The following is a 19,518-nucleotide window of genomic DNA, read 5'->3' on the forward strand; positions in this document are numbered from 1 at the left end:
TGTGACATAACTGACAGGAGACAGGTGAAGGGGGTATGGATGTGACATAACTGACTTGAGACTGGTGAAGGGAGTATAGATGTGCCATAACTGATTTGAGACTGGTGAAGGGGGTATAGATGTGCCATAATTGACCAGAGACTGGTGAAGGGGGTATAACTGACCAGAGACTGGTGTAGGGGGTATAGATGTGCCATAACTGACCAGAGACTGGTGAAGGGGGTATAGATGTGCCATAACTGACCAGAGACTGGTGAAGGGGGTATAACTGACCAGAGACTGGTGAAGGGGGTATAGATGTGCCATAACTGACCAGAGACTGGTGAAGGGAGTATAGATGTGCCATAACTGACCAGAGACTGGTGAAGGGAGTATAGATGTGACATAACTGACCAGAGACTGGTGAAGGGTGTATAGATGTGACATAACTGACCAGAGACTGGTGAAGGGGGTATAGATGTGACATAACTGACCAGAGACGTGTGAAGGGGGTATAGATCTGCCATAACTGACTTGAGACTGGTGAAGGGGGTATAGATGTGCCATAACTGACAGGAGACAGAGGTTGGGAGTATAGATGTGCCATAACTGACTAGAGACTGGTGAAGGGTGTATAGATGTGACATAACTGACAGGAGACAGGTGAAGGGGGTATGGATGTGACATAACTGACTTGAGACTGGTGAAGGGGGTATAGATGTGACATAACTGACTTGAGACTGGTGAAGGGGGTATAGATGTGTCATAACTGACTTGAGACTGGTGAAGGGGGTATAGATGTGACATTACTGACTTCAGACTGGTGTAGGCAGTATAGATGTGACATAACTGACAGGAGACAGGTGAAGGGGGTATAGATGTGACACACATGTATAGAGTGTAACTGACTGGAGACTGGTGTAGGGAGTATAGATGTGACATAACTGACCAGAGACTGGTGAAGGGGGTATAGATGTGATATAACTGACCAGAGACTGGTGAAGGGGGTATAGATGTGACATAACTGACTTGAGACTGGTGAAGGGGGTATAGATGTAACATAACTGACTTGAGACTGGTGAAGGGGGTATAGATGTGTCATAACTGACTTGAGACTGGTGAAGGGTGTATAGATGTGACATAACTGACCAGAGACTGGTGAAAGGGGTATAGATGTGACATAACTGACTTGAGACTGGTGAAAGGGGTATAGATGTGCCATAACTGACAGGAGACAGGTGTTGGGAGTATAGATGTGACGTAACTGACCAGAGACTGGTGAAGGGGGTATAGATGTGTCATAACTGACTAGAGACTGGTGAAGGGGGTATAGATGTGACATAACTGACAGGAGACAGGTGAAGGGGGTATAGATGTGACACACATGTATAGAGTGTAACTGACCAGAGACTGGTGTAGGGAGTATAGATGTGCCATAACTGACTTGAGACTGGTGAAGGGGGTATAGATGTGTCATAACTGACTTGAGACTGGTGTAGGCAGTATAGATGTGACATAACTGACAGGAGACAGGTGAAGGGGGTATAGATGTGACACACATGTATAGAGTGTAACTGACTGGAGACTGGTGTAGGGAGTATAGATGTGACATAACTGACAGGAGACTGGTGTAGGTTGTATAGATGTAACATAACTAACCGGAGACTGGAGTGGGGAAGGAGTATGACTTCGATGTTTCCGTTCCTCAATCTCCAGAGAGCTGGAGCGATGACTGAACCCAAGCTTCTTTCTGTATGAGGTGCTTGTCATTGTGTCAACTGGACTGTTGGGAGCTGTTTTGACAAAACAAATGTATTGCAATATATATGGGTATCTGTTTTGCAATAGATTTGGACCTACAGCGTGTTGACAGTGATTGACACGGACTGTACATTCAGATCCTATTCTCTACATACTGAAGTAAATATTACTCAGCATGGTCAGTCGCCGCCATTTTGTAGTTATGGATACAGAGGAGATAACAACATGAGAGAAAAATCACTTCCACATTTCTGATGTTTTGTCAATCAATTTCTAAGGGAAACATCATTTGTGAATAAATTTCTGTGTAGAGTTTAGGTTAAACTATACAAATGGTAACAAAACTTATTACATTATTTTCACCCAAAAAGCTGGAACACAGAAAAAATATTGCAGTTTGTTTCGTCTGAAAAGCGTACCAGTATTTATATGTTTAAATGATCTCTGCATCTTACGTATAGACATCGATATTGAAGCACAGATTTTAATTAGTCTCTGATTTATGACATGTATTTCAAAACAAATATTTTTACATGTTAGAATTTTATTTTCAAATCACGCATGAACTGACTCTATAACAACCCCTCATTCCTGCCCAGTTGGTTTGTGCAGGTAGCATTTTCAATGTTATTTTCCTTTTCTACTTAAACTCAGTTTTCACATTCTCTTGATTTAATTTGACTTCGGTACATAGAGATCTTAGAGAGATCGTGTATACTTAGTTTGATCAAGTTCCATTAAAAGATATTCATAGTTTCCTTGATATTCACTGTCATCCCCAGGGAAATGTAGGAAGAACATCTAGTACACAAACTCCAACATCTGCAAGTTTGGAGAAATCCATTTGCAGACTTCAAATCTGAGCATACACATTAAGCTTAATTATTCGACCTCCCAAACCAGTTACATTGACTTTAGCACCTGCCACACCAAGTGTTAGTTCTGTTACTGATGTACCTAAAACAAAAAGTTAGTTACATGTGACTGTTGTACCTCCAAAACAAGTGTTAGTAAAGGAACTGCTCTTCTTCTTTGTCGTCTCATCTATGCCCAGTAACTGTTTTGGTGGGTCTGGCGTGTCGAGTGAAAAACTCTTCATCCGAGCATTCAGTTTCTTCCTTCTTGTTTTGGGACTGTGACTAGCTGTAACATTTTAACAAACATTGACATGTAGAACATTTAGTTTACATCTGAATGAAGTATATATATGTCAGAATCAAGCATCCGAAAAAAACAGCATTACCTAATTTTACACAAACAATATTGGACTCATATATCAATTAGAGAAGTTGGACAGCTCATTCATTGTCATAAAACCATCTGAAATTTATGTGAATGGGTCAAGTAGTTTCATGCAAGCATTTGAAGACAATTGGTATGAACCTTCTGTAAATGATAGGAATGGTAGGCATGTATTGGATATTCTTGAATAAATAAACTCAACTAGTCCTTTGATAAGGCACATTCAACAAACATAATGGTTGAGCAATTCCAAATCGCCATGTGAATCTATCATAGAATATCCATTGGGTGAGCGCACTCAACATCGCCATGTGAATCTATCGTAGAATATCCATTGGGTGAGCGCACTCAACATCACCATCTGAATCTATCGTAGAATATCCATTGGGTGAGCGCACTCAACATCGCCATGTGAATCTATCGTAGAATATCCATTGGGTGAGTGCACTCAACATCGCCATGTGAATCTATCGTAGAATATCCATTGGGTGAGCGCACTCAACATCACCATGTGAATCTATCGTAGAATATCCATTGGTTGGGCACACTCAACATCACCATGTGAATCTATCATAGAATATCCATTGGGTGAGCACACTCAACATCGCCATGTGAATCTATTGTAGAATATCCATTGGGTGAGCGCACTCAACATCGCCATGTGAATCTTTTGTAGAATATCCATTGCGTGAGCGCACTCAACATCACAATGTGAATCTATCTTATAATATCCACTGGGTGGGCACATTCAACATCACCATGTGAATCTATCGTAGAATATCCATTGGGTGAGCGCACTCAACATCGCCATGTGAATCTATTGTAGAATATCCATTGGGTGAGCGCACCCAACATCACCATGTGAATCTATCGTAGAATATCCATTGCGTGAGCACACTCAACATCACCATGTGAATCTATCGTAGAATATCCATTGGGTGAGCACACTCAACATCACCATGTGAATCTATCTTAGAATATCCATTGGGTGAGCGCACTCAACATTGCCATGTAAATCTATCATAGAATATCCATTGCGTGAGCACACTCAACATCACCATGTGAATCTATCGTATAATATCTACTGGGTGGGCACACTCAACATCGCCATATAATTAAATTTTCGTTGTGTTCATTGAAATTACTGCATTCTGATTAGCTGAATTGGTGACATGTTATTGCATTCATTTTCCAATGAATGTAAAAAATTAAGCCACGCCCACCGAGACGCACTACTTTTATTACTTTGGAATGTCGGGGAATCCCAATATTATATTTGAGGGAATTCCCTTTCTGCTCACGTGTATCGTCATGCACAGGACATTTAGCAACTTTCATGCATATTCATTGTTCAAACTACCCTTTGAAACCGAAGGCTGAGAATTAATGAAACAGCAAACCGTTAACGTGCAGGCTCGCTCGCCTGTTTTTGTCCTGCTAACTGACCATGCAATTTGAAACAGCCGCCTTCTTTCGGACATATTTCTTCCGGTGCGTTACCCGTCTGACTGTTGCAGTTCTTTTCGCCTCTTGCCTTAATTGACAGGTCCAATGAACATTGTTTTGATCCTGCTCTCCGTTGACAGTGTAGGCATGTCAAGTTATGTGCATAAATTAAACGATCACCTGACTCATGTCACGCCACAGTATGTATTCCTACACCTGGAATGTTTATCAATCTCATCATTTTTGTCTGTTTTGATATATACAACTGTTTTTGGTTAAACTATTGTAGATAAAACATGTTTTACGTTGTCGAATTTAATCATAAACATTGACTGTGTATTTTCTTTGGTTCATTGAGGTATGAATCGAAAACTGATGTGCAAACTTTTGTAAGAATCCGCATACCTGAAAAAAATACACCGTCAATCCTTAAGTGAATTTATCGTAGAATATCCACTGGGTGAGCACACGCAACACACAATGTGCTGGCAAGTGCTCCTGTGCACAGCTCAATGGTCACAAATCAGTAGAAAGTAAGCAACGTTGGTCGCAGAGAGTCCATGGATGGGTGTGTTTGGCAGCTTGGCTCCTGAGAGTTTCTAGGGCTTCAGTCCTGCCCCACACTGAAGCACATGCAACACATGTGGTGTCTCCTTGGGCAAGTGACTTTGTTCAAAATATGCCTCTGTTCACCAAGCAGTGAATAGGTACCCAGGTAAGATGAGATAGGAAGCTTGGATTATATACACCCTAGGGAGCTGAGAATGATGATCGAGTGCACACTGATCCATTGATCGATGTAATAATAGTATAGAGCTTTGGGCATGCCCTGTGGTGTGTACACTGCGCAATATAAATAGGCCCATTCTTCTTCTTATTATTATTATCCCCCGCCACAAAGTGGAAGGGGGATATAGGAATGGGTGCCGTCCGTCCGTCCAGCCATCCTTCCGTCTGTCCGTCACATTTCGTTTCCGGAGCAGATCTTGAAAACCGTACCATATTTCTTCACCAAACTTGGCACATAGATAGATCTAGTGGTGAACTGGTGCCTTTTGATAGTTTGGGATTTAAAAAAAAAATGTTTTTCAAGTTTCCATGGCAACGACTTTGAATTAGACTGAAAATGGCGGTAGTCCTCGTTTTCAGAGCAAATCTTGAAAACCGTACCATATTTCTTCACCAAACCTGGCACATAGATAGATCTAGTGGTGAACGGGTGCCTTTTGATAGATTGGGATTTTTAAAAAAATTGTTTTTCGAGTTTCCATGGCAACGACTTTGATTTAGACTGAAAATGGCGGTAGTCCTCGTTTCCCGAGCAGATCTTGAAAAACATACTATATTTCTTTACAAAAAGGCCCATTGAACATAGTTCACAGGAGCCAATGCATTGCACACACCCGACACGTCATATTGGCGGGGGATGTGAGTATTTCATGCTTGTTATTATTAACATGGGAATGTATTGTAGGACATCCATTAGGTGAGCACACTCAACATACAACATGGGAATGTATTGTAGGACATCCATTGGGTGAGCACACTCAACATACAACATGGGAATGTATTGTAGGACATCCATTGAGTGAGCACACTCAACATACAACATGGGAATGTATTGTAGGACATCCATTAGGTGAGCACACTCAACATACAACATGGGAATGTATTGTAGGACATCCATTGGGTGAGCTCACTCAACATACAACATGGGAATGTATTGTAGGACATCCATTGGGTGAGCACACTCAACATACAACATGGGAATGTATTGTAGGACATCCATTGAGTGAGCACACTCAACATACAACATGGGAATGTATTGTAGGACATCCATTAGGTGAGCACACTCAACATACAACATGGGAATGTATTGTAGGACATCCATTGGGTGAGCACACTCAACATACAACATGGGAATGTATTGTAGGACATCCATTGAGTGAGCACACTCAACATACAACATGGGAATGTATTGTAGGACATCCATTAGGTGAGCACACTCAACATACAACATGGGAATGTATTGTAGGACATCCATTGAGTGAGCACACTCAACATACAACATGGGAATGTATTGTAGGATATCCATTGAGTGAGCACACTCAACATACAACATGGGAATGTATTGTAGGACATCCATTGGGTGAGCACACTCAACATACAACATGGGAATGTATTGTAGGACATCCATTAGGTGAGCACACTCAACATACAACATGGGAATGTATTGTAGGACATCCATTGGGTGAGCACACTCAACATACAACATGGGAATGTATTGTAGGACATCCATTGGGTGAGCACACTCAACATACAACATGGGAATGTATTGTAGGACATCCATTAGGTGAGCACACTCAACATACAACATGGGAATGTATTGTAGGACATCCATTAGGTGAGCACACTCAACATACAACATGGGAATGTATTGTAGGACATCCATTAGGTGAGCACACTCAACATACAACATGGGAATGTATTGTAGGACATCCATTGAGTGAGCACACTCAACATACAACATGGGAATGTATTGTAGGACATCCATTGAGTGAGCACACTCAACATACAACATGGGAATGTATTGTAGGACATCCATTGGGTGAGCACACTCAACATACAACATGGGAATGTATTGTAGGACATCCATTAGGTGAGCACACTCAACATACAACATGGGAATGTATTGTAGGACATCCATTGGGTGAGCACACTCAACATACAACATGGGAATGTATTGTAGGACATCCATTGGGTGAGCACACTCAACATACAACATGGGAATGTATTGTAGGACATCCATTGGGTGAGCACACTCAACATACAACATGGGAATGTATTGTAGGACATCCATTAGGTGAGCACACTCAACATCATCATAGTCCTTGATCTTTCAAGAAACTCCTCTGCCTAGAAGAGACCAAGAGAACTCTGGCAGTGGGCTGACATACATTGGTAGCACTGATAAGGTGTGTCTCTCACTGATGCTAGCCATCGAAATACCTCTGGGTGGAGAGACCACTCTGTAGCCACTATCCTCTCGCTATCAAGATAAGCTGTCTGGCCCAATGTTGAGTTCTTCGTATGTAGTCTGACGTCCATCCTGCAGTTGATTGAATCAGCCAATCCACTGATCAATTCAGGAGTGCATAGTAGATTGTTTGCATCTCGAGACAGTTAATGATCAGATCTCCTTCATAAGGTTGCCATGGTCCTTGTATCGTTCGATTGGCCATATGAACACCCCAGCCGAGTGGGAAGCCTCTGTTAACAGGTTGTGTTCGAGTGGGAAGCCTCTGTAAACAGGTTGTGTTCAAGTGGGAAGCCTCTGTAAACAGGTTGTGTTCAAGTGGGAAGCCTCTGTAAACAGGTTGTGTTCGAGTGGGAAGCCTCTGTAAACAGGTTGTGTTCAAGTGGGAAGCCTCTGTAAACAGGTTGTGTTCGAGTGCTGGAAAAACAAGTGGAATGCCTACCAGGAGATTATCCCAGCATGCCCACTAACTGAGATAATTCAGTAAGGTTGGCCTTCATCAAAGCCAGGTTTGGGGTCAAGGTGAGGTCTCCCCCAGTAAGTCATGTCTTTTAAGGACCTCTCATTTAGTATTGTGGGGTCTCCATTGGCAGCTTGAAACCATTTGTTCAATGGATACTGAATTCCATGAGGCCAGACTTGTTGCTAATGCTCAACTTTCATGAGCTTTGCAACTTCCCCATTTCGGTGTGGATAGCTGGGCTTGATATAGTGGTTTTAAGGCATCCCGCCACAGTAGCTGTAGTAATGTAGTTTTCTGACGAAGGCTTGCAAGAGATAAGGACCTAATTCTCTTCTTTCTGTGGTTTTGCATAGCTGTGATGATCAACTGTTTTGCTCAAGGAATAGTGTATTGTCTATGTCCTAGTGGTCCAAACGCTGACTTCTTGGCAATTTACTCTGGTAGTGAAGGATATCGTGCTCCAGTCTTGTGTATGTGTAAATGGAAAGATATCAATTGAGTGAAGCTAGGACACTCTGGCTGCTGTAGCTAGCGCTAAGACAAAAGCTGTCTTTTTTTAAGCTGTTAAAAGTGTAGCATCTGTCATTGGCTTGTATGGTGCTTCCGATAGTTTCCAGGCATAAAGGTGGAGATCGACGTGACTGCCATAAAAAACATCTGAGTTTGGTTGGCAGAGAAGATCGTGACATTCTGGAAGCTTGAGAGGTTCCTATATGAGTAGTGGTAGCAGTCTTGGGAACCATGCTCTGTTGGGCCATGCTGGAGCTATCAGAATTATGACACAATCTGTGTCCTCGATCTTCCTTACATAGGTGAGAAGGAATAGGCATCCCCTTCCAACTCATGGATAGGGCATTGACCTGGAGGACTAATGGATCTGGAAGTATAATAGGCCATTTAAATTGCACATATTTCCACACCACTCCGGTGCATGCTCAAAGCGTTATTATTACCTCAGTCACTGGATCACTGTGTACAGAATATTACATCAGGAAATAGTCCCTCCCACCTCCCCAGCATATCTTACATCTAGTTGATGAAGGTTATAGGATAGGGTTTACTTCAGAACTAATTAGATAATTGGCAGTGAAAAGAATGTCTGTTGAAATTTATAAAGATTTTATCGTGTGATTAGTGCCAAAGCAGGAATTTATGGCTATCATGTAATAGAGGTAGTATTCATAGAATTATAGACAATTTTAACTATTGTATGATTTTATGACCTAGGTAGTATTCTTAGAATTATAGACAATGATAACTATTGTTTGATTTTACAACCTATACCAATAATAGTACATATAATCAGTTACATTTGCCTACCAATATTGAATGAAAAAGAAGACGCTATGTCTACCCTGATGGTACTGTTGTCAAATCAGCTGTTTCAGTCAGAGGTGGTTTATGTGATTTGATACCTCTGGTTGATCAACCAGAATCAGTGTATTTCCCAAATTCATGGAAGAATCATTAATTAATATAATGACATAACCATACCTGGTTTCAAATGTAACAAATGGGTAAAAGTTCAGTTTAGGAATACCGGTATATGGTCATCTGAAGAAAAATGATCACATACCTTCAAGTGACCTAAAAACTTACTACACAAAAACACCCCTCTCCAACACTGACCTATATTGAAAAGCTGATACCACTATCTATTTCTACAAAAGGTCTAGAAATTATCCTTAGACATTACCCAAGTAGACCAAGTGTCAGACCTTCTGAAGAGTGGATGTGTTACATATGTTTTTTCCTGATATCAGCTCTTGGATTTAATACCCTCACAAGTGTCTTGTCCGCTGGGCCATCTCAATCCCCCCCACCCATCAATTATTTTCCAATCCCATTGCATGCTTTCTTTGTAAATGTATTCAATTTTTTGTCCCTCTTTTATTTTGTATCACTTGTTGCCATTGCCTACTACTGAATCTGTGTGTACCTTCACATTAGTTCCATCAGAGACCATATAATAGAGGGACGGCCCTCTAGCCTATGCGCAAAACCATCAGTGCTACGGCTTGTACTGCGCAGCCTGTCCGGAAGCGACCAGAAACGCGCTCACTGCAGTCATCGTTGTCGCCTTTTTTTCCCATGCAAAAGATATATTTCACAATACATATTTACACTCATGTATTTCTTAACATTGTTAACATTACAACTGAGATTTGTTGGTGCCCTAAAGCATGTCGTTGTCACTGTATTTGATGGCTGTGATCACGCTTTGTCTTTGTCCGAGAGAACAAAATGGCGCACATGTAAAATCGGCAAAAGGGCAGATTTTGATTTTCAATAATGACCTCTAATTCGCAATGAAAGTCCTTGGTTACCTAGGTGTATAAGAAGGAGATATGTTACAAATTGGCTTGGTGCCATTAACAAATTTAGGGCGGATGCAAAATTTCAGAATTTGACTCCAGAAATGGGACTAAATCTGAATTTTCCCGAAATAATTACACCCCAACTCTTAATTTTCGCATGCTTTCAGACGAATGTGTTCCTATTATCGGTCCTGAATTAAAAAGGTTTACATTCATCACGATTTCCCCTTTGGCTTGGTACCAAAGTAATTAAGGTACGATCCGTAGTTTATTTTGTATGATTTTTGGCGCAAGGCCATATTTTACGTCACATATTTTAAGTAAATTACCATATAGCAGACGACATAACATGAATTTTGTCTGTGATTATCAACCACATATATCGTTTGAAACATTCTACAATGTGACTTATAGTGTATGATATTAGCATTGTTTTTGTAAGACGCGTATTTTTTTTACCATTGATTTCGCCATTTCTTCGTAAGTTTAACTTTGTTGCAGTTAGGCTTCTATCACATATCGCTCATATACTACATACTACAATACTACATATTTTTTATCTTCTGTAGATTTTGTCTGTATTAATCATGACTACATTTAATCAATTATTTATTTTATGCCGTGTAAATGTTGATTATGAAGAAGGATTATGTCGGCAGTCGTCGGGAGAGAAGTTCGAGACAACAAGGTCGAAGGTGTCATTCAGTAAAATAAAGAGATGGTCTATTGTCCTTTTCTATGAAAAATACATTTACATATATCAGAGTTTGTGATGTTTTGTTTTGTTTTAATAGTAATAGTTGCATGCCTCGTTCAAGGTTAGAGTTTAAAGTTTGTTTTTCATTGATCAGATATAAATAGAAAACTATGATGAAACAATTTTGAAAACTACAAACGTTACAACAGTTTACGATATACTAGTATATATCTGGTACTATGCTCGTTGAAGCTATATTGTTACCTGAAATACCTAATTATTTGTATGCTGAAATATTAAACTAATCAGGTAATATTAAATAACGATTGTAAAATTACAATCGTCCTCTTTGCTTTGGAATTTAACAGTAGCCTCCCTTTGAAAAAAACCCAATAAGGTTTGCTTCCTTCGAAGCACATTGTCGGACGCATCGAAAATTCATTGAACAACGCTCGTAGTTTAATGTGTATTTTTAATTCATTGGAACTATTAGCATTACAAAATAGTAGCGAATTTACATGAAATAAAAACATTAATATGGCGTCATTTGTTTCTGGCTGATAGTAAAGCATTTACACCAGGCGGTGATCATGCATTTTTGCAAGTAAATCTAGTCTGGACTTATTATAAGATATGAAGTTAATCTGGAGATATATTTTGTGAACATCGGGAATATGGTGATATGTTACAAGTGTCTTCCTTGCTTCTGGATGAGTTTTATTTACACTTCCTGAGTTCCTGTGCAATTTACCGGATCGTAGTTTTCTGTGGCGTTCGTAGTAGATTTGGTATATTTGTTTATATATAATAGTTAACAATTGCAGCATAAAATGAGGGATTATTAACTGATTGTTAAAACAAATAGAATACATTATGAAATACTTTTGATATCGGAATGCCCTCGAAAACTTACGCTTGTGGACAGACGTCATATTTTCATTTCCTATCTTTTTCTTTGAGTGAAACCTTTTGGGAGGTATTTACCAACGGCTTGGTAGTGGTAACATCACTGTCATTCTATTTAGACCAATAGTCATCCGAAACCAACCCCTGATCGAAGAATGGGAATTCTTCAAGTGGCATATCTAGGTCCAAGACGAAATCGTCCCAGTGAATGTTGTCATCCATGGCTGTGGCGAATGTAAATTGAAATAAATGTCCCGGAAGACACACATGTTCAGCAAACAATTTGCAGCCAACTGACATGTGCTAATGAGAGATATCATAAAAAATCTTTGTGTAATCCGCTAAGAGACGTCCATTTATTCGATTTTCGCTGGTCGTAGTCGGAGAAATCTCGGCTAAGGGAATTAACTCTTACCCCGGATATTATGTAATATTGTTTACGTGGTTACCAGAATGGTCAGTCGTGAATGTCTGCACATCTATTGCGCATCTGCAGCGGTACAGGGAGGTTGACAGCAGGGTGTCCGGGTGTATCAACCAGACCGTAGCGCTGATGGTTTATGATAAACTGTTGGTGAGGGCCGTCCTCTATTATATGGTCTCTGGTACCATGTACCACACAGCCCAGTTGTTTACTAAGGTTTCTACCTATTTGACACATTGATATTTTTATCAATAAGTCAGTTAGTCAAGATTGAGCAAACAATAAAAATGATCTTATGTGTTGTATCAAATAAACTGACGTCAAATAGAAATGATACTAAGAAAAAGTGATTCTTGTTTAATTATGATTTGGACAAAACAAATGAAATCATGGTAAAAATTATCCTCCAAACACAAACAAATGCATACCGAAAACTGATAAGAGTGATAATTTTCATAAACAAATTGTGCTTTACATGAAAATGACTACTTCACTCGTAGAAAGAAATGCACATACCAAACTCCTTTTAAAACCTACTGAAACCAAACGTCAGGAACACAGTAACCGAAAGCACACCAAAAAATTGCCGTTATTGACAGTAGCAAAGAGAGAGATGGCCATTTGGCGCAGCTGGGAAGCACGCATGAATTGCCAGAATGCTTGTGCCTGAATTACCACAACGAGGTAGACAGGGCATGCTATTGACAGGTCTGAGAGCAGAAGACCACGCGTGACCACGCCCATTGAATACCAACACTTGCGAGTTCTTCATCTTCATAATTGCTTCTTCCCAGCTACAACGATGGCATCTACGGCACTTGGACATAATATCAGTAGACCGACAGAGTACAGATGATTCAGGACAACCTGAATGCACAGAGGCACCGAGATAAAGTTTAGCGTCCCCTTATGCTGCCTTTTCTGCAATAACAGCCAGCAGTGGTATTCTCATCCATCAAGACAATGTGCAAGACGCCATACTGCAAGAATAACTCAAACTTCCTGAACAACATCAATACTCCTGTTGCCGCTGCCGTTGTGTTCTGTTGAAATAAACCCCATTGAAAATTGATGGGATCAACCTGACGGACAAATCAGAAGGTGACCAATGCCACCTGTCAACAGTCAGGGCATGCAACAAGCTTTTCTGGATGAATGACACAGGATTCCTACTAACACTATGCCATGTATTACATCATCGGTGCAGTGATGCGTGGTGGCGTGCAGTGATACACAAGGTTACCACACTCATTATTGATGCTGGATTATTGATGTAAGGAGACTTTTTAGCTGCCTTGATAATTGTTTTCATAATGACATTGTAACTTTTTTCATTTTGTATCCCACATGACTTTGTGTCACTCTTCCTCAAAAGTTTCTGATGTGATAGAATGTCATTTGGTGCACATCATTTATAAATCATCACTCCCTTGAATACATATCTATTGCATATGCAACATAAGTTTGTTTTTGTTCAGTTGTTTCTCAAAGTCTTGATATCGTTTCTTTAGGACATCAGTGTATGTCACAGACACCTGTTGTTTGAGTACTATTTCAAGTACGAATGTGTGTAAACATTATGACATAGATCGGTTGTTGATTGATTTACTTCAATTTGTTATGTTAATTCATTTACTGACAAATTTAATCAGGCAGCAAATAATATATTGTGAATCGACTGTGGTTGAAGCAAATATTATATTAGAGAGCCTCTATAAGGACAAGGAACAGAAATGGCACATATATCATTGGCTTTTTTTCAGTGTTTAAAACGGCAGCTTAGATATGAGTTAAGTAAGTTTAGTATAGACAGCTTAATAATCACAGAGCTGTCAACAGAAATTAGATAACAGCAGCTGGGTTAATTACAATGGCCAGCAGCACAGAATCATGGGTTACATCCTGATTAGTTTAATTCCAACCATGAAGTTGAACTGCTCAGTCAAAAAAGGCCCGAGTTGGTCAAATATGTTGTTAAAGAGAAAAAGGCGATTATTGTTTTCATTCAGTTTGAGAATCAGTTTCCATCAGTATATCAATCAATCTAAGGTCACTTTCATTAGAATCACCCACGGTGGTACAAGGGTACATTTGACATATCATTGATGTATAACATAAAAGACATGACAAGATGATATGATAGTAAACATGTAGAGGTGAGGTGATATGGGGTTTAACGCAGGGGTCCGGAAACCGTCATATGCGCCGGACATGTCCGATTGGGAATCTCAAATGTCCGGTCTAAAATATTGCTTACCGGACATTTAAATTTTTCTGTCCGGACATTTTAAAAAGTATTGTCCGGACATTCTTAAATTTTGACCGGACATGATCAACAGTTAGGACTGAGCAATTTCTGTCTGCAGTTTAACACAATGAAGATTATCTACACTGACAAGCTTTGTTTGTTTTGATTGCTGTAAATACATCGTACCTAGAATGATAGTCCAATTGGTCAATCACTGTAATAGGCAATAAACTGAGTTGACACTGATTAATCGAGGATTTATTACTGAGAACATCTTGTTAATTTGAGTAAAATGTGTTTACAACTGTACATAAATACCTTGCATCATGATGTACCTCATTATCCTCACAATGCTACGATAAGTAACCTCAGTCAAGAAGCGAAAGCGTGACGACAGCCAGTCGACCGATGCAGATCAGTCGAGCGGATCTGCCAAACCCTCAAAGTCTGAATGATCATTTTGTAAGTCGTGGCTAACGACTTTCACTTGGTTGACATACAACGAGGATTTGCAGATTTTATTGTTTTCAGTAGCTAGTCGTATATTGAATCTTGATTGACCGCCATTTTGCTTTCTGTGACGATCGATATCAAATTTTTTTATGGTCAATAATTAAGTACAGATGAAAAAGTATTCAAATAACTATTGCTATCAACGATAGTTTAGGATTTATGATTATATTATCTGTCTTGTTTTTAAATAATCTTTAGTTTAAACTTTAACGTCACATTCAAGATTTTTGCACTTAGTAGTGACATGCATGCACTATTGATATATGATGATATACCATGCCATAGTTTTAACACAAATATCCCACTAAGACACAGTATACTGACTCTGAGCCGCCCAGTCTTTGTTTTAGCCTCTTAATACTGAGTGCCAGGCAGGGAAACAACAAGTACCATATTTTAATGTCTTTTGGTATAAACGTGGCCGGGGATAAGACCCTGGACCTTCTGCTCTCCTGGCAGATGGTAGACCACGGAAATGGTCTCAAACATGTAGAACTATCTTTTGTTTACAGTATTAAATATCATTTGCATAAATTTAGAAAAAAATCCTGCACCTCTAGTTTCTGTGAACATAAAAGTAGTTTATATTTACATAAAGTTAGCCATAAATAAAAATCTGTATCTAGATAGATCAATCTTTCATTCTCATGGGGCTTACATTCAAACAGAGAAGGAGACTCAAGCTTGACCGTTGAGTACTATTCCATGATTGCAAGAAGGAATTTTTTCTATTTTTGATGTAAGCCATGAAGTCCTGACTAACACCTCCCAGGTGCTGCCTAGCCATGGCAGTATTTTGTAGATATATTTATATAATCATCACAAATAAAGTTTTGCGGACCCAATGTTTGACTTGTGTGATTGAACAAGAAATCTATAAAGCCGGGGATACCTGTCCTGACATTATAAAGATGTACATATGATGTTATATCAACATTTAGCATAGAAGAAAAAAAATCAAGCCACAAGGCTCTGCAGTAATGTTTGTTGGTTTGTTGGTTTGTTTGTTGTTTAACGCCACACTCAGAAATATTCCAGCTACCTGGTATATGATGGCCGTCCGTAAATAATCGATCTACACAAATGGGATATGATGACATGCATCAACCAAGTCAGCGAGCCTGACCTCCTGATCCTGTCAGGTGACTCTTCTGACACACATGGATTTCCAAAGACCTATTCTAAACCTGAATCTTCACACGAGGGCTCTGTAGTAACCAGACTTATGAAGTGAAAGAATAATTTCTTTGAATATCCTACCACTATAACATCAGAACCATAATTCCTGCAATTTAGCTAACATCACACTTATAAAAATCCCTAGACTTTCAACAGATGTCCACTTCAGTCAGCCATCCCAACAAGTTTTTAGGTGAACCGTGCCTCGTGTAAAACCTTTTCACACAACAGAAATCATCACTTCTTTCCTGTGTCTGATAGTGACAACAGACAAATTTTTTCAGGTTACACTTGCTGTATCTCCAGACATTCGACTTGCCGATCTGTCTGACCATGCTCCTTTCCCCTGCTCAGATCGCTGTAGTAACAAGGGGGCAGAGGTCTGAAATATGACATTTGTCTGTTGAGGAGCAGCATGATCCACCTTTTTCTGTGAGTAATGGTAGCCCGCAGACACATGAGGACTGCACGATTTCTGGAGGAATAAATAAAGAAGGGACCAACCGTTACTCCACTCACGACACGGGACAATTGGGACTGTTTCATGCAACCGGGAATGAGTACCCCCCAACATGAGCGTCAGTCCCATCTGGACAATTGTCAAGAACAACAGGCGACTAGCATGGAGTGCACAGATCATATATCTGAGGCCAGTGGCCGGACCACTTAAACACAGATCTCTTAGAGAAACTCTACCATCTGATCCCAAATCTTAGGTCACCTGTTGTGCCGCCCCCGCTGCCCCTACAACCCGACTGGCCGGGAATCTCCCCACATTGACAAAGTTTGCAATGTGTTTCGACCACATGCTCCCCGTATATGTCAGCCCTGTACCAGCCCCACAGGCTCCACACGTTGTCACCCTGTCAGTGAGTAGTGATGGGATATTTGCTTAGGCATTCCCCCATGGTCTCTTTCCTGAGGAAAATGGAGGACTTGGATTGTGTCGTCGTCCTCATAGCTCATAAGCCAAACAGGTCTTGGTTTCCCAACCTGTGTCCCCTCAACTCCACTCCAGTTCCCACTACATCCCAATCTGCTCTGTCAGCCATGATTTGACATATTCACAGTTCAAAGCCTCCAAAATCTCCACCTACACATCTGGAGTGAGTTTGCTTTTATGCTGCTTCTAGATGGTTCCTTGTCATACACCAATGATGATCTAGTAGATCTATTCATATCATCCTGTTGACAGACTGAATTTTTCATATGCGATAACTCCTGAGAGACTATCATTTCTGTCAAGGATGATGTGAGCTTATTCATGAGCTCATATAGGTTAAAGGGACAGCGTGGAGCTCAGTTGCTTCTCTAAAGACTAGATGATCCACCGTAGGTGACAGACGTATGCCAGTGGCTTCTTTCCAACCTTTATCAATATGGAAGGGTAGGAGTATCTCCCCTCCAAAGCGCGACACTCACTTGTCACCCGAGTCAGTGTTCTTCTGCCATGCCTTGGAAAGCTTGTCAAACTTTTCTTTTGGACAATTTATTGAAATAGTTGCATCTTCAACTTTGCGTGTTCTTGCACGATTTGCATCTAGGATGTTGATCACCTGTGACTTGATCTTTGCCACACCTGGAGCAAATGCCAGTCAACGATGGAGATGATGGCTTCATCTCCCACAATACATTTTCTTAACTACATCCTTACTGGAGCGCTCTTTCTTTGTATACCCCCAAACTGCTGTAGACTTCTCTCAGCTTGTCTGTCTTGTCTTTCAGAAGATGTTTGTGGCATTTACAGTGTAAAACAGCAACCAAAGGTGTTAGATGTGAGCAACAATTTTGACTTGTTTAAATCTGGACACACAGGAAAGAAGTGACGGTTTCCTGTCTCCTGCATGCAGTTGAAAATTGGTAAAATTTTAAATGTAATAGAGGTAGGGTATTTAAAGGAATTATGAAGGATTGTGTAGTGTGTACTTAGCTCAATTATAGGAATTCTTACTAAAATGAACTCTCTGTTATGTACTAAATGTGTACAGATAGCATATTTTATCTCAGGTGTAAATGACGTACATATATGTCATATCTATGATATTACTTTCTATGATATCAGCATATCACATGAGCATATCACTATCTGTTATATGAGCATAATACTATCTGTGATATCAGCATATCACAGATCTGTGATATCAGCTTATAACAGATAGTGATATCAGCATATCAACGTGTAAGACCAAAATTCCAACATTTTTAACTTATCTTGTACAATCAAAATGGGTCACATATCAGTTAAGAATCTTTTAACATGTTATAAAAACTGCTTTTCTGGAAAAATGATTTACTTCTGTGTATTATATTGATTCATGTACCCGGGTACTGACGAAGTTAATCAGGTATATAGAGCATACTCCTTTCACTGATGAGTATTTTAATGTCATGATAGGGTTCTTATCCAAAGTATGCCTCATAAACATAAATTGGTTTATATTTTATTATGGAAATATTATTTTATGTAATTCTATCAGACACTTCTAAATATAAAGTTCTGTTCATTGAAAAGTACCATAACAAATTCCCTTGGTTTGAAGGTAAAAAAAGCATTTAAGAACAGGAGTTTTGTGATATTGTGATTTTGACAGTTGATTCTATGAGGGTCCATCATAATGTTGCTTGTACTCATGAGTGTATAGGACAAACCATAGTTTAGATTGCGATAATTACAACTTTACATATGTAACAGGTATCAATGACTTTGTTTAGTTAAATCTTGTGAGTACAGTATTGCATTTAGTTTAACCTTGCCTTGAGTATTGCCTGATTCGGTTGAATGAAAAAGGTTGTTTAAAGCACTATTTCAGCATCACAATATTGAATTATTGTCCAAACCAAACTGTGGCAGTGTGATGACACATGTACATGTTTGTAAGTTGACCAAATGTTGGAAGCATGCTGAATGCTGGTTTGCCAGCACACTGTGTGTTCATATTTCACCTGTGGTTTCAATGTTGGGCTTTCTTCATATGAACCATTAGTCTGTTGATCCTGGACGTGTGGCCTCAGATCTATTCAAATTGTCTGACTGGTTAGCGATTTCTTTTACTAGGGGCAGTCAAAAGAAACCATATTTGTTCAAATATATTATTAGGTAATATTGACAAACTGAATACTAGTGCCACAGTACTGAAGCTCACTTGCATAGATGTTCCACAGCTTAAAGCACCAACAGAGAGGGGATATTACAGTAGGCTTATATTACCAGCTATATTTAAACATTCCTGCATTAATTGAAAATTAATTGATAAATATGAGACAGCAACAGCCTTTTAACAATGTTCGTAAATCAGCAGCATCTC

At 39.7% G+C, this 19,518-nt stretch overlaps 1 protein-coding gene across 3 annotated transcripts in view; it reads right to left on the reverse strand.

Moving 5' to 3' along the window:
* LOC139466660 (uncharacterized) overlaps positions 1-19,518 on the reverse strand; it is a 345,287-nt gene that overhangs the window by 43,632 nt on the left and 282,137 nt on the right. For 2 of the 3 annotated variants that reach the window (XM_071248252.1, XM_071248254.1), the window contains 2 exons: positions 2,719-2,883; positions 1,639-1,772 (listed from right to left, as the gene is read on the reverse strand). In XM_071248252.1, coding sequence (XP_071104353.1) covers positions 1,639-1,772; positions 2,719-2,883 — 299 coding nt within the window. The remainder of the gene's footprint in view (positions 1-1,638; positions 1,773-2,718; positions 2,884-19,518) is intronic. The other variant, XM_071248253.1, reaches the window with a different exon arrangement.

This window comes from Haliotis cracherodii, unplaced genomic scaffold, assembly GCF_022045235.1.
Source record: "Haliotis cracherodii isolate W230 unplaced genomic scaffold, xgHalCrac1.p SCAF_19, whole genome shotgun sequence".
NCBI lineage: Eukaryota > Metazoa > Mollusca > Gastropoda > Lepetellida > Haliotidae > Haliotis > Haliotis cracherodii.